The following is a 17,264-nucleotide window of genomic DNA, read 5'->3' on the forward strand; positions in this document are numbered from 1 at the left end:
AAGTGAGACCACATTCATGAACATGGCATCAATATCTAAAAACGCATAAAAAACCCCAGGAAAGTGTTTCTTGTGTCCTAAACATCATTCACCCATTTTGGGCGGGAACCAAGGCCGGTTCTAGGGGGGGGGGGGGTGGCCAGACCCAAACGTGCGTCCTGCCCACCCAATCAAAAGTTTTGGGAATTATTTTATTTCTTTGCCTATAAAAAATATCACAAAATATCTGTAGGCTATCATTTCTGATTGGTTGGGCACTGCGGCACATTTTTAGACCCAACAATGGGGGATGCGACGCCCCCGCTGTCTCGGCCCCAGTCACAGTGAGCACAGACTTGAATGGAGAGGCACCGTCCCAACCCATATTAACTTCATACCCCAAACGTGCATTTGTGTCATGCCTGCAGGTACCGCACACGACCATGGCTTGAGTACTAAAAAAGACGCATGTTTCTGTTTCCCCTGTCGGAAAATATAGCAGTGTTGGTAATGAAAGGGATGTGGTTTTATACCATGCGCGGTTACACTAACTGGAAAGCAGCACTCGAAAATGGAAGGGGGCTGCAGAAACATGCAACAGTATGCTTCCTTGTAGAACACCACAGTTCACTGGGAGTGGGGCGTTAACCCATGTTTGTCAGTGGTGCTCAACCTTTTTCATGTCAAGAATTATCTCTATTGGGCCACGGACCCCCATCTCAAAATATGTAGTTCCCCAGAAGCAAATATTTTAGTTAAAAATGTTCGCTCTGAAATATATATTCAATGATTTGCGCCACATTTGAATGATTTTTCAAAAAAGCAGGCCTACAAGCTCATAGCGTGCCACTCGGTGGCGCGCTATGAGCTTGTAGATCTGCTATTTTTCAATAGCTAAATTATAACATAATGTTTAAAACACCAAAAGGGGTTCCTGCCCAAAATGGGTTAATGTACAAAAAAGTTAAAATATGGACGTTCATTCAACCTTTATTTAAATTCTCGGAGAGACCATTGAGGGAACCCCTCATTTACAATGATGCCGAGATTACATACAAAAAACTAGAAAAAGTGCCCTTCTGGGCACAGGTCTCCACCAGGAGGATAGGAGTGTGTGTGTGATGTTTGGCAAAATGTTTAGGAGCAATATAAATGTGTGTGTGTGTGTGTGTGTGTGTGTGTGTGTGTGTGTGTGTGTGTGTGTGTGTGTGTGTGTGTGTGTGTGTGTCGCGGCTTGGCCTGTTGTAGCGCCACCATGAGGCTGATTTGAAAACGGTCAAGTGGCATTTCTTCCAAAGCCTAGTGGGAATATGCATGCACAGTTTCACCACAATCGGACGCTGCGTTGAGTAGTTGTGGCGATTTGTACAAAACGGGTACAAAGCGGGCTACTCCTGAAAAGTTTAGAAGCCAATCGTAGCCAATGAGGGTGGATTATGAGAAATCAAACAAACCCGTCTTGATCACATGACTATGGAGAGCATGTGTACCGATTTGCGTGAAATTTGGATAAAATCTGAAGGAGTAATATTAGAAAATGTGTTTTACATATGTCGGCCTCCTGGTGGCGCTATAAAGAGCAGATGTGAAAAATTCCAGGCAAGGGTTTTTCCTTGGCTTCTAGGGAGTTGGCATACAAAGTTATTCACAGATCCGTGCAGTTAGAGGTAAAAACACTTTTCGGCCAGTTATAGCGCCACCATGAGGCTGAGTTGAAAATGTTCATGTGGCATTTCTTCCTCTGCCTAGTGGGAATGTGCGTGCACAATTTCACGGAAATCACACTATGTGTTCATGATTTGCATCATTTTGTTTGAAACTGAGCACTCCTCCAAACTTTGGAAGCCAATCTTAGCCAATCAGGATGGAGTCTGAGAAATCTGAAAGACCCGTTTCGTTGAATGGCTCTAGAGAGACTGTGTACCAATTTGTGTGATGTTTGGACAAAATATGTAGGTGTACTGTCCAAAAACTTGTTTTGCACAAAGCGGCCTCCTGGTGGCGCTATAACAGGCCGTTCTGGAAATTTTGGGGCAGAGCTTCATCGTTGGCATCCAGGGAGTGTGTGTGCAAAATTTGGCATCGACCGGGTTAACGGTGCCGGAGATTAGCTGTTCACAGACGGACGGACACACGGACGGACGGACGGACGGACACACGGACGGACGGACGGACACACGGACGGACGGACGGAGTGCAAAACATACTCTCTCCCCATGCCTTCGGCCTGGTGGAGACAAAAACAGTAATACAACAATATTAGTTACAAAAACCGTTAATACAATTATATATTCAGCAATCAGTTAAAACAGCAACATACAGGTGATGGACGGTTATTGAGTACATTTCTAAAATGACCAATTGATGCCAGGGTATTAAGTTTAAGTTCTTGTTGCAAGACATTCCAAGACTCAGGTGCACCGATGCTGAAAGCAGCCTTTCCAAGTTCAGAGTTGGCAAAAGGGACCAGAAGGCCTAGCCAATCACTGGAGCGAGTTAGGCACGTTTACATGTCACGTTCTAATCGGGTTAAAACAAGGTTTTAATAAATACACCCGATTTAAAATATCCATGTATACACCTAAATAAATCCGATCAAGTCCGACCCGATTTAAATTCTAATCGGGTGCAGAGGGGTGGTCTAGACTTTTTTTAGACCCGATCAGGAGGACATTTCTTCCATGTATACACCTTAACCCGATTAGAATCTGATATGTTCTTTCTGCACATCAAATCGTCGGCAATTTCTGTTGCTTAACCTCCTTGTTTTTGGCAGTGCGATGAGGCGGTATTCCTCTCTCTCGTTCCCTCTCCCCCTCTCTCTCTGCAAGCGCACGTGCGTGCGCGCGCACACACACACACACACACACACACACACGGCACTATTGCCGAAAATCTCCCATGCAAATAAAAAGTATAAATAAATAAAAGTGTTGCAGCCACTGAGATAATGGATGATGAGAATCACTCGTAGGCTACCTGAAGTTGCATGCGCTGCCCCCCCCCCTGCCTCTGTGATCGCAGATCTGTTTCTGTTTGGCTGAAGAAAGTTGATATCCAATACTATGCCTACATGCCATTATGGTTTAAACTTGAAGCCGTGCTGGTCAGTTTAGTGTGCTCCAAGTCAGAGTCGGACCAGCTCCGCTGCTTCAAGTCAGAGTTGGAACAGCTCTGCTGCAGCTACAGTAATTGATTTGACCTAGTTTCACGTCTTTTGCTAGTGATGTAATCAATTCATCATTTGGAACCACCTGCGTAAAATTCCACATTAGCCTATTTGACATTTTAAATGGCTTGCATGCCATGTAGGCCTACTCTTAATATTATTCATTGTATATAGATATTTAATATAATATTCTTTCCATTGCAACTATAGGGTAGGGTAAAATGTGAAAGCTGAATGAATAATAAATAGTATAAAGACGAGACGACTCAGACCATAAGGGTTATTAATTACTAGCCACAAAATAAGCTGGAAATCAATCAACTCCGACGTCTGAAGGCTCTACCATTCAGTAGCCTACCATTGCTAAACAGACACAGTCCAAGTAGGCTAGTTGCATTCTCGACAGATGAGAGAGGAGAGATGGAACCCAGCCAGCACGCCAGGGTCCCATGTGGTTTCAATGCGGGATACATGGGTACAAGTGGGAATGGGCTTGAACTGGGAACATGTAGTTCCAACATGGTCTACATGTGGGCTAACTTGCATGGGTTGGAACTGTGGGCAAGCCTATATAGGTCCCACGTGGTCTACACAAGGGCTAACTGACATGGGTTGGAAGTAGGCAAGCCCATATTGGTCCAACATGGTCTACATGTGGGCTAACTTGCATGGGTTGGAAGTGGGCAAGCCCATGTAGTTCCAACATGGTCTACATGTGGGCTAACTGGCATGGGTTGGAAGTGGGCAAGCCCATCTACAAGTAGGGCTGTAGCCTGTAGGCCTACACAAACAGCAGCGTTGTAACAGTAGGCCTATAGAGCGTTGCAGTCCCGCCCCCTACCATGGCCGGTTACAACACTTTTTTTGTTGTTTTTCTTCTTTGTAATTATTTGTTTGGTCCAAAATATTGTTTGTGTTGTCATGAGTTGTCACGACTCGAGTTGGCTTTGTCCGCGGCGTAACCGTCTTTAAATAAATACTTTTTGAAATGTCTATGGGAAAAATGCATTGGGATTCATTTCCTGGGCCATGGTAGGGGGCGGGACTGCGGCGCTCTATAGCCTATAGGTATTAGGTAGGCCTACCATTATTACAATCCCTTTGTTCTTCTGCTCATCTTCTCCACTCATTTCCCCCATCAGAAAAGTTGAAGTCAAACTGCTCTGCTGCTTCATTAACAAAACAAATCCAAATACATCCAGTGGCGGCCTTATATATGTCTCAATCGTTTCAATTGAAACGGGCCTCGAGCATCGGAGGCCTCCCGATTAAAAAAAACCCAAACAAAAAACAGTTCAGTGTGTGTAAAGGCGGGAGGGAAGAATGGGTAAAAGTGGGAAAACACATGTGGTGACCCATTTTATAGTAATAATAGGCCTATTAATAATAATAGGGTTAGCTGTGTTTATAATAATAATAATGAATTATTGAGTGGTGCAGCCACTTAAGGAACGGCAATGTGTGACCCTATGTCTGTCTGTCTGTATGTATGTCTGTCCGTCCGTTTAGGGTACCAACAGGTGACAAAGTGGCGCTGTCGAGCTTCACACCGTGCACAGGTGCATGATGGGAAGTTGAGATTTGTTTAGTGGAGTGTACTCGTAGCCTACTGTACTGTACTGTACTGTACTACTACTTTTACATAATAGGTAGTTAATCAACTAGTCGACTAGTAAACTAGGCAACTAGTAAAAATGACTAGAAGTGAATGCCCTACAGTATGAGTACAGTATAGTACAAGTAAGTACAGTACGACTACAGTAAAAGTGCATTACAGTACGAGTACAGTACAGTACAATGTAGTAGGCTACAGTACAAGTACGGTATCAGTACAGTACAATGTAGTAGGCTATAGTACAAGTACGGTATCAGTACAGTACAATGTAGTAGGCTACAGTACAAGTACAGTACGAGTACAGAACGAGTACAGTACATCCAGTGGCAGCCTAGTCAATTATTCATCCTCCTCCTGTACGTCCACTTACCACTAGTTGGCATCAGCTAATAATCACTGCAGGTACTTGACCTGTCATGTGTTGTTTGTTTGTAATTGTTCCCACTTCCCGGTGTGTGCACTCACTGCACTAGCAGCGCACTGACAAAAAAAATGTTTTTTTTTTTTGATAATTATTAATTATTAAAATTATGACGTCATGATCGGGGCCTCCCGATCTCTAAGGCCGCCCCTGAGTACATCACCACTCTGTTCAGATGGGTCTGATTTCATTATACAAACAGCAGCTAATCTGATTAAAAGTGGGCACATGTAAACACCTGATCGGATTGAACTTGCCCCATGTAAACACTTGATCCAAAACCTTCAATCGGGTTTATTTTAATCAGATTGGAAGAAAGGTGTCCATGGAAACGCACCTAATTCGACTAGGTTTCTGATGTAACATGGAAGAAATATATGATGGTAATTTCCCGACCAGGGCTTTATATATGAAGAGGTACCAGTGATTATTGTGTCTTTCAGTCAGAGAAGAGCAGCCCACATTTTCATATAGGGTACAGTGATGAGAATCATAGCTGTCTCCAGTAATAAACCTCAGAGCCGAGTGGTAAACTGAGTCCAGTGGCTTGAGTGTGGAGGCAGCTGCATGACGATAGATTATGTCTCCATAGTCCAGTACGGATAGAAATGTGGCTTCAATAATCCGTTTTCTACAGATCCTGGGAAAATTTGCTTTATTTCTGTATAGGAAGCCAATTTTCTGACGTAGTTTTTTAACCAGATTATCTATGTGGTATTTGAAATTGCATTTGTCGTCCAGCCATATACCAAGATACTTATATTCCGAGACTCTTTCTATTGTTGATCCATTGGTGGTGGTGATATGGAGATTGGAATAGTCTATGTTTTTTGATTTAGAGAAGACCATGAATTTTGTTTTATTGTCATTAAGTGTTAGTTTAAGGTTGCTAAAAGAGCTTTGTAATGAGTTAAATGCGAGTTGTAGTTTTTCAATGGCCAGTACAGTGGAGTCAGCGGTACAGTATAAAATTGTGTCGTCGGCATAGAGATGAATTTGACAATCACATAGTGAGGAGACTATTTCATTGATGTATATAGTGAATAGGATAGGACCTAGAATGGAACCTTGTGGTACGCCAGATGTGACTGGTAGGAACCCAGATTGTCCATCACCCATCCTAACACATTGACGTCTACCATACAGATAATTCCTAAACCAGTTGCAGGCAACTGTATCAAAGCCTGATATGTGCAGTCTATCTAATAGTAAGGAGTGGTGAACTGTGTCAAAAGCTTTGGCGAGGTCAATAAAAATGGCTGCAGCATGTTTGTTTTTGTCTAAACCTGTGAGTAAATGATCCAGAACTAGGGTGACAGCTGTGATCGTGCTATGATTAGCTCTAAAGCCAGATTGATGAGGGCTTAGAATTGACTGGTGTGCAAGGTATGGTTTTAACTGGTTATTTACTATTGACTCCAACATTTAGACAGGGTAGTTTTGAAATTGGCCGGTAGTTATTGGGATCATTACTGTCACCACCTTTGTGCAGTGGGACAACATGTGCTGATTTCCAAACATTGGGGACTATACCTGATGACAGAGACAAATTAAATATAAAAGCAATGTGATCCACAATAAAAGGTGCAGATCATTTTAGAAAAAAGGGATCCAGGTTATCTTCACCTACAGAGGATCTGATGTTGATGGCCTGTAGAGCTTCCAGGACAACATTAGTGGGAATGGGCTGAATAGAGAACTGGGACCCAGGACTGACTGTATGCATACTGGCATTGTATGTGGGAACAGATCCTGTGTGTCTGTCCTCAAAGAGGTGGGCAGTGGCAGCAAAATGAACATTAAGAGCTGTACAAACTTAATTTGGGCCTGAAACCATGGAGCCATTAATTTTCACAATTTGGGGAAGTGGGGTGGTGGATTTCTTATTCCCAACAGCCTTCCAGAATTTGGTAGGATCTGAGTAGGAGTTTGTAATTAAGTCTGTATAGTATGTAGATTTGGCTATGCTTACTGCAGCTGTACATTTATTTCTTAGGCGTCTAAATGATGTCCAATGTGTCTGGTCCCCAGTACGCCTGGCTAGTAACCAGACTTTATTCCTATCTCTAAGAAGAGTTGACAGGTCGGGGAGAACCAAGGACTTATTCGGTTTTTTATTCTAACCTTTTTTAAAGGTGCATGTTTGTTGACAATGGGGAGAAAGGATTTTTGAAAATGTTCCAGAGCTAATTCAACATCCGGAATAGCTGAGGTAATGTGAATATTCTCCTGGTGATTATTCGTGGTTGTGTTCTTTTTTGTTTAGTGCTTCTGACACATGCTATTGGGCAATGATCACTAATCCCCTGTTCAAAAACACCAGCAGCAGTAATTTTATCCTCTCTATTACAGAGAATCAAGTCAATCAGAGTTGATCTACTGATATCTTTCTTATTTGGCCTTGTACATTCATTTATTAATTGAGTTAAATTAAGGTTATTACAGATATCTTTCAATTTGTCAGACACATGAGTCTTCCAGTTTAAATGTATATTACCCAGAGCCAGAATCTCCGATTTAGAGAATTTAGCCATTAATTGAGCCAATTTTTCCAAAGCAGAGGAGTCTGCAGAAGGGGGTCTGTACACACCTAGTACAGTAATTGAATCATTTGAACCTATATTTATTTTCAGAGCAAGAGTTTCATGGCAACATGGGATAGTAGCAGCATGTAGTACTGTGACTGGGAATTGGGTTTTTACGTAGATCGCTACTCCACCTCCCTTTCCAGACCTGTCCTGCCTAAACAAATTAAAACCACTAAGCGATACCTCAGAGTCATTTGTAGACTTTTTCAGCCATGTTTCAGTTAGCACTAATATATCAGGGTCAGCCTGGTGAACTAATATTTTTAAGTGATCTAACCTGTCAGGTCTAAGTAGACTTCTGATATTTAAATGAAGAACACCCAGCCCATTTCTGGATTTAAATGAATGGGGGTTATTAAGAACATTTGGCTTGGGTAAGGAAGCAGGAGGCATGAGGCATGGGGGGATTGATGTTAGATGTGATATTATTACAGGGTGCTTGGAATAATTACTATTCAACCTGGGAGTAATTCTAACTGGGATAGGATGTGCATGCAAATATGAATTAATTTAGTTGATAACTGGAATATTAATGGTACGAGGGCCAGTAGAACAGCAGGGGGGGCTAGCGGTGAATGATGTGGGGAGTGAGAGGGCTGCAGAAGAAGAGCGTGGCTGACCGAGAGTCACGGATGTTGTTGTTGTAGGCTTAGAGCCATGTGGATCGGCAGATGTAAACAGTCAAAGTTTAGGTAGCGACTGCGGGCTTATGGAACGTCGCAAATTATAGCCAAGCTTTTGGCATCCCAGCTTGCTTGGGTGAAGCCCGTCGGCAGCATACAAGGATGGACGTTCCCAGAATAAATACAAGTTTGAGATGTAGCATATGTTGTTTGCACGACATGCAAATTGGAGCCAATGGTGGAGAGCGAGCAGCCGACTGGAGTGGACATGATCTCGAGACAACATGGGGAGTGGACGAGAGATGTAAACTGATTTTCCGCTGCTGGCGAGGAGATTGAGAAGACGCGTGAAATGGATTTTTGTTAGTTCAGAATAACGGTCGTTGGTTCCTACATGGAGGACAATCCTTGTGACGGAGGGGGGAGAGTAGCCAGAACTTCGGGGATTTTATGGAGGATATCAGCTGTGGATGCACCAGGAAAACAGCGAATTAATGTGTCATCATATTTTATTTTTCGCACAATTGAGTCACCAATGAGAAGTGTTGTTACGGTAGGGACGGGGGCTTGAGACGGGGGGCTGTTGACCAGTGCGGAGGGGGGGGGGCAGATGGCTGGGGTGCGGGTGGAGAGGGCCTTTGCCGTTTCCCCGGCCATTCCCATGTATTGGACAGTGTTGCGGGGGTCGGTTTCTTCGTTGGCTGATGCCCAGAGGGACCATCGGAACGGCACTTTACAGCCGTTTTTAACATTGATAGACGAGCCTTCTTCAGGCAGGTGGAGGTGGACCGGGGACAATGGCGTTGTTAGCGAGCCGTTTGACGACGGGGCTAGTGGGGGGAACTCGGACATATCCAGGATTGAAAAGGTATTGCTAGTTTTTACCGGAGGGGGATTTGGTGGCAGTGAGCGAGAGGGGGGCTTGTGTTTTCCTTTGCCCCGAGAGACAGTTGACCACGGAGCTGGAGTGGAACTGGACGGCAGATGCGTCTTGGGTCTCGCCCGAGGGACGACCAAGCATCGGCGGGGGGAAAGCCTGGGATCATTGGGACGGTATCATCTAGGGCTCTCGCAGTGGATGTGGTGGCAGCAGTTCCAATGAAGACTTCGGGGTCTGGCGATGCAGCCTCCGGGGCCAGGAGCGAGTCGAGGAAGGTCTCGTCTACGCGGAGCTGATGGAGCATGGATGAAGCCCGTTGCTTCAGCTCAGCTATCTCCTGTGACATTTGGAGACAGCCTTCGCATCCGGACGATGAGGTATGTGATGTCATCGGGGCCATGGTGGATGGATATAGCTAAGGGTAGAAAACAGGCCAGTAAAAGGTAATAAAAGCTGAATGAGTTGCAGACTAGCAGGAGCCGTGAGGGGCAACAGCAGCGCAGAAGGGCACTTACCCGCGAGGGTTACCGATTAAGGCAACCCGGTGCGGTGAGATGACAGAGTGAGGGCACTCTGGGTGGATGAGTCGATGGTCTCCCTCAGTGGTGGCTGTCAGACGAGACACTGCTAGCAGCCGATACCGGCCGGCAGCTACGGCGGCTAGCTGGCCACTAGCTGCTAGCAGCAGGCTAGTTTGACAGAGGCTATTAGCCCGGTTGTAGACAGTCCCGCTATGAAACTCATAAATAAGTTAAAAACGGCATATCCTTAAAATCCGATGACCAGATTAAAAGAGTGGATGGATAGTTAGTCATGCTGTATACGCTGGTGTTTAAAAATGATAAAAACGATAAAAGCAGTCCGTTTGTGGAGGAGCTTCAGCGTCTAGCAGCGTCTACGTATGAGGTTCCTGGACAGCAAGGATATTACACTGTATGTAGGCTAAGGTCCTCCCCAGTGTTCACTGTCCCACAGTCTGAACAAGACGCTTCTCTCGCTGACATCTCTTCAACACTTTGAAATGGGTATCTATGCTTTTATTTCATTGTCTTTATTATCTAGACATGCAATGATTGCTATCTAGGAAATATAGTAGGGGAGCCTATCAATCAGATTCTGATGCCCGTGATTTTGGAATGTAAATTTTTGGAGACGGGTATATCTTGATTCTTGGGGTTACCAGAATGCCAAAAAAACATGTCTCCAATTTTTTCTGTTGAGTTTAGCATGTGCAATTAGCATAATGAGCTAATAATTTGTCAAAAACGGAAATGGCAATAACTTTGCTTCTAGGTAACTTATAAAGGTGATCTAAGAGTCTAAGTCCATGTTTGTGATGTCCAGAAATTCATATGTTACCATTGTGAAGTCATACAACCTTTCCTAATTAGCATAATTCCCATAAATTATGCAAAAACGAGGTGAACATCAGCAAATTGCTGCATGTTTTACTTTTAGTCAACTTTAAAAGCTTCCCACAGACTCTAAGTGTATGTTTATAACTCCAGGAATTATTATCATCTTATAAATAAATCATGCAACCTTTTGTCTATGTAATAATTATGTAATAATCAAATCACACCAAAACCAGAAATAGCTATATTTCTTTGCTTTAAGTTAATTAATACTCATGATCTTATAGACAGTGTAAGTCTGTTTGCATGTCTAGAAAATATTCTCTTTCCATAACTAGGATATGCAACCTCCTTATTAGTGTAATTTGCATATATATATATCCCTCATATAAATCCAGTAAGACGCCTGAGGGCGAGAAGCGACCTCACACTATAAGGGCTGCATGGCGAGCGCTGGTGCTTTGGAATGGGGGGGATCAGATCAACATATCCACCTGGGTGATGGCAGACTGCTGGGCAAGCGCTGGTGCTTTGGCATGGGGGGGGGTCAGATCAACATATAGAGTGAATTATGTACTGGCCATATATGGAGCGTGTCTTGAGTGTACAGGGTTTGATGAGGTCAGATCAACATATGGAATGTCAGAACAGGTCAGCTCCATATATAGAGATCTAAGGGTGGCATGCAGTGTCTTGAGTGTACAGGGTCTGATGAGGGCCCAGGTTGGGCCGGACCTTAATTTTCGGGCCTGTTGAGAACTCCGTCTAGAGGGGGTGCATACTTAGTTTAGACTAGTCATTGGTAGGGTTGGGATTCGGAACCGGGTCCATTTCAGACCCGGTTCCGACATTGCGGATCCGGAGCCAGTTCCATCGTTTTATTATTAATGGTTCCCCAAACGGTTCTCATCAGTCGTCATTTAGCTCCGCTGTGTCTGTGCATGGATGCAAGCAGAGCCTTACTCATGGGGTGATGTCTACTACTTGACATGAGTGAGTAGATTAATCTTGTGACTCGTGTAGGCGTATTGATTTTGAGATATTTCCTCAATGTGGACGTGCAACTGGTGCAAGTTGCAACAACCTTTGCAGGAAACTATGGCATCGCATTTATTGCACTTTGTACTGCCTTTACTGCCTTTTTAATGTTCTTAGCTTTTAGTGTTTTTCCTTTTTTTCTAATAAAGTTGTTTTTAATTTTGTTGTAAAGCGTCTTTGGGTACTCAGAAAAGCGCTATATAAGTTTGAGATATTATTATTATTGCGATGAGTGAGTGAGTGGGGCGGATACGGGATACCACTGTTCTGTGCATTCAGCGAGCGGTAACCGCCGCGGAGCGAGTGTGGTTAACAGAGAGGGAAATGACTCTGAGGCTGACCACGCAAAGTGCAATAAATGCAATGCCATAGTTTCCTGCAAAGGTTGTTGCAACTAATAGAGCTATTTAAACCATTTGGACCAGAGGCCAATTATTCTACAAAATATGAAGTATAGTTCTCCAACTTGTGTGCCAAGAACCCCCACAATGATGCATATTAAAATGCGAAATGATATATAAGAAAATCAAGAACTGATCAATTATCAGTTAATTACCAGTGGATGCCTTATATCTCCAGAATTGTGCTATGAAATGTAAATATTTTTTAAATAAAAATAAATAAATATATATATATATATATTCTTTTTAAATTGATCTAATCCGGTGTGCACGTGACGTGCACGTTTTTCAATTGCCTTGTATTTGTCAAGCGGTGCAAACACAAACATTAAACGCCATTAACAATAAAGAGACAATTATGACGTAATGAGGGACAATATGACGTAAATTTTCCCTTCATTGTCAATGGCGTTTTTAAAACAAACATTGAACTAAATACAAACATTAAACCTGTATATAAAAATGTCGATGTGTGAAATGTCATCTGCTCTGTAACAGCCTCACGCCGAGCATGGCTGACACAGCGCCGTTTAGATGAGAGAGTTGCGACAACGGAGTGGGGTATACAGTATAGGTCCTTCTACATAGACTTCTATTGGCGAAGTGTGACAAAGTCCTGGACCGGAAGTTGGCCGAATGCACTGGACAACATAAACATTGCAGAGACTTTAGTTGTCACTGTGCAATACTTAAAACAGTTTTTTATGTTGCATACATGCCTAAAACTACTGATATCTGCGGCACTAATTGAAAACGGTGTATTTCAAACTCCACCTTGTCACACTCAAGAGTTGCATGAGCAGTGCTCGAGCGCTATGTTCAATAGCATTGATTTATAACTCAAAATGGAGTTAGGTGGTTTTCTTCTGACAGCGACCCTGGCACAAAATATTTTCTGTATAAAGGGCCTTGCAAACGGTTAGCGATACAACGCGCCTATAGTTCATTTTCAATGAGACCTGCGTTTTTGCTCTGAGAAGTTGCGGTGCGACAACGCAAGCGTATTTACGTGAGCGCGGTCACGTGAATTTGTTGCGCGCGTGCTCGTTACGTGCACACGCCCGCGACTCACCAGACCTGGATTCTGTTTAGTTATTTTTTGTTATGCTTGTGTTGTCGCGCCCCTCTTCAACAGACCTGGAGGAGACCTGTGTTGATCCAGGCAACAACGCCTGCATTCCTCGCTTCACGTTTGCAAGGCCCTTAATACATCTCAGTTTCTGAGTTAATACAAAGCATGTACCTTGTTTTATTTTAGGTTTTAGGACAACTATGGAGATTATAACCACTACAACTGCTGTTTATCACAATAAAGAGATGGATCCATCTAGTGGAAACCCTGCTGAACTCCAACGCTCCCACTACACCATGGCCCTGGTCATCTACAGCCTGGTCTTTGTGCTCGGCGTGCCGGGGAACGCCGTCGTCATCTGGGTGACGGGCTTCAAGATGCGGAAAACCGTCACCACCGTCTGGTACCTCAACCTGGCCGTGGCAGACTTCCTGGTCACGGCGATCATGCCCCTGCCCATCACGTACGCGGCCCTAGGCGGCCACTGGCCCTTCGGCTGGTTTGCGTGCAAATTGACCGTCTCCGTTCTCTTCCTGAACATGTACGCCAGCATCTACGTCCTGGCGGCCATCAGCGTCGACAGATGCGTGTGCGTGGTGTGTCCCGTGTGGGCCCAGAACCACCGCACGGTCAGAATGGCGTCCAGGGTCAGTCTGGGCGTCTGGGCGCTGGGCTTGGCTCTCAGCTCCTACAACATGGTCAATAGGAACGCGACGCCCTACCCCCGTGATAAGGACATCATCCAGTGCATTGACGACTTTAGACTCCCCCAGAACTACACCATACCAGAAGTGAATCAGTCGAGGGCATATCGATTCGGTCTCATGTACTTCACCGCTCAGTTCCTCATGGGATTTGTGGTCCCTTTCGCCGTCGTCTTCTCCTGCTATTCCGTCATCGTCTATCGGCTCAGGAATAGCCGCCTGCCGTCCAGCCGATCGGGTCGCCCCTACAGAATCATAGCAACGGTCATCGCCGTGTTTTTCCTGTGCTGGGCCCCCTATCACATCATGCATCAGGTTGCCTTTGTGAAAATGCTGGCGACAGAGTACAGCGGACCGGATCGCGCGGTGACCTTCGGGATCCCCGTAGCCATCGGCCTGGCACTTCTCAACAGCTGCCTGAACCCGCTGCTGTACGTGTTCATGGCTCAGGGTTTCAAGGACGTGTTCCGCAGGTCTATGCTAAAGGGGCTGGAGAAAGCCTTCGCCGAAGAGCTGCCTCAGACCCTCAACATTTCCACAAACCCAGGGAGTGCCGTCTTGATTAGGTTGGTAGGTTGCGACGTAGGTCGTAGGTCGCAAGATGAGCTTGCCCCTCCTGTTTAGGGTTATACCCTTGAATGCTTAATATGTATAACTGTAAATGGCTTTTCTTGTCAGTATAGCCTATGTTTTCAAAACAGAAGCGAGGATGAAGAATATCAAAAAATACGTTGATGTAACATTTTTCCTATGCCAAGCTTTCCGGGTTTGTGTAAACACAAACATTGAAGACAGAAGTGAAGACGGAAAAGTGAGGACGCAAATTGTATGAGATGAGATGATGTATGATGATAGGAGCGCCCCTCACTTCACACGGGTGTGTTATTATTATGTTTTTAAACAGTATTATGTGGTGGTTCTCTTCTGACATGCATCTTTGCATTTTTATGATTCTCTCTGCTCTCAGCCTCTCCCTGTCCTCCCTCCTTTTATAATTTCTCCCTTTATGAATAACAACATGATGGAGCTTATGCAAACAATTAAATATGAAGTTTAGCTTAACCCATTTAGACCTGAGGACGCATCTGTGTCATATTATAGCTTTTAGCCCATTTTGGGGCGGGAACCCCTTTTGGTGTTTTAACTAAGCATTATGTTATACTTTAGCTATTGAAAAATAGCAGATCTACAAGCTCATAGCGCGCCACCGAGTGGCGCGCTATGAACTTGTAGGTCTGCTATTTTTGAAAAATCGTAAAAATGCGGCACAAATCTTTGAATATATATTCTTTCAGAGCGAACGTTTTTTTTATTTCGACGTCAGGCCTGAATGGGTTAAGCAGGCCTCTTATTATGATTCCCCAATAGGTGGCCCGCGGGCCATTTGCGGCCAGCGAGGCCCTCACCAGCCGTCAACCAGCTGTTGCTCGTTGATCTATTCTAAAATGAATTGCTAAATAATGAACTACGGAATCGTGCATTTTTTACTGTTGGATCGCCGCTTTTCTTTAGTATATATTTTTAATTCTCATTTTAAAATGTTGACACTGGTGGACGGGTTTCTGAACTGCCCACAGCCCTCCCATGAGACACAGACACAGAGTTTTAAAAAAAAAATGCTATTTTATCATGAACATTAGTGAAGATCAATTATATGAAGATAGGTTGAAAAGTGGTGAAGTTGTCCTTTAATTATTATTATTGATGGTGAAATATGTTGTGTGCTATATATATTCAACATATTTCTGCTTTATAGATAATTGTTAACCCATTCTGTACAGGAACCCCTGTTGGTGTTTTAAGCATTATGTTACACTTTAGCTTTTGAAAAATAGCAGATCTACAACCCTCATAGTGCGGCACCGAGTGCCGCGTTACAAGCTTGTAGGTCTGCTATTTTGGCTCAAATCTTTGAATGTATATTCTTTCAGAGTGAACGTTTTTAACTCAAATCTTTGCTCCTGAACGGTTCCTGGAACAACATATTTTCAGAAGGGGGTCGGTGGCCAAATACATAAAATATTTGGGGGTCCTTGACATGAAATATTGAGCACCACTGATACAGAAACATGAGGTTTTTCAGAAAATCATTTAGAAGACATTTTTTAAATTTCGACGTCAGGCCTAAGTGGGTTAAGATGTGGTTATTCAACACAAGAATTGGCTTTGGTTCTAAGAGGCAACGTAGCATAGAGACAAGCATCCTATTAACGTCTCAACTGGCCAAGTCACCTCTCAGGAAACCACAACCACGTGCAGTCGGTAGCATTGTCATGGCTCTTGTTCTGAACCGTTCCTCGTGTGTGTGTGTGTGTGTGTGTGTGTGTGTGTGTGTGTGTGTGTGTGTGTGTGTGTGTGTGTGTGTGTGTGTGTGTGTGTGTGTGTGTGTGTGTGTATGTGTGTGTGTGTGTGTGTGTGTGTGTGTGTGTGTGTGTGCGTTCCTTGTAAATTGAAGTGCAAAGACTTAATTGTACAAAACAAAACTTTGTCTTTCCTGCAGCATGCAGAAGATATTCAGAACTAGAAAAAGTGCCCCTTGGGGCACAGGTCTTCACCAGGGCAGATCAGGTTGTGGCCTCCTGGTGGCGCTATAATAGGCCAATGTGAAAAGGGTGACATTTCTTCTTACGCCTTTGATGGCAATTGGATGGATTTGAGGCATTTTGTTCCAGAAATGTGTTTTGCCAAAAGTCCACCTGTTGGTGGCGCTATAACAGGCCAATGTGAAAAGGGTGGGATATATTCCTCAGCCTAGTAGGAAAGTCTGTGGAAGATTTCACGATATGACAAATAAGGGCCGATCCGATACTTTTCCCGATACCGATACAGTATCGCAACATCTCTAATTTAGAGCAGATCAGTAAAGAGAGATGAGTCGTGACATGTCACGACCAATTGAACAGTAGTAAATGGAGTATACAAAGGAAAATATGTTGAACAATTATTACAATTATTTTAATTCTCACAATTGTATGTTTTCCAGTGTTATTTCATTGCAAATAAAGTCAATCTGATATATGTTTGTATACATTTCTTGCAATATTTAAATGTCAAGTGAATATAAACTGTGTAACAGTTTATAGTGTAGAAATTTCATGTTCATGTTTTCACACACTCAAATAGTGTCAATAACATTTGCTTCTATTTGTCAATCAAGCTATTGCTGGTCTTTGACAGAAAAGAAACAAAAGCCCTGAAGAAAACAGCTGTGAACTGTATTTCTCCAGTAAGTCTTCATGGCTAAACACTAAAACATTTACAGCACTGCAATGACACCATGTGGAGAAACAGCAGTAGAATTTGAGGCACACACATCACACTATAGTATAGGCCTACCGATCACTCGAGTTGTGCATTTTTTCAATATTCAAGTTTAATTATAATCGAATGACTTTGATACGACATGTGCCCAATATATT

At 43.6% G+C, this 17,264-nt stretch overlaps 1 protein-coding gene across 1 annotated transcript; it reads left to right on the forward strand.

The window, feature by feature from the left end:
- Positions 1-13,386: 13,386 nt before the first annotated feature.
- Positions 13,387-14,469, forward strand: LOC306920781 (fMet-Leu-Phe receptor-like; the record flags this gene model as incomplete). The annotated part of the gene is made up of 1 exon (XM_079497673.1): positions 13,387-14,469. The coding sequence occupies one exon, from the start codon at positions 13,387-13,389 to the stop codon at positions 14,467-14,469; it is 1,083 nt and encodes a 360-aa protein (XP_079353799.1).
- Positions 14,470-17,264: the final 2,795 nt, after the last annotated feature.

This window comes from Electrona antarctica (assembly GCF_951216825.1).
Source record: "Electrona antarctica genome assembly, chromosome: 1".
NCBI lineage: Eukaryota > Metazoa > Chordata > Actinopteri > Myctophiformes > Myctophidae > Electrona > Electrona antarctica.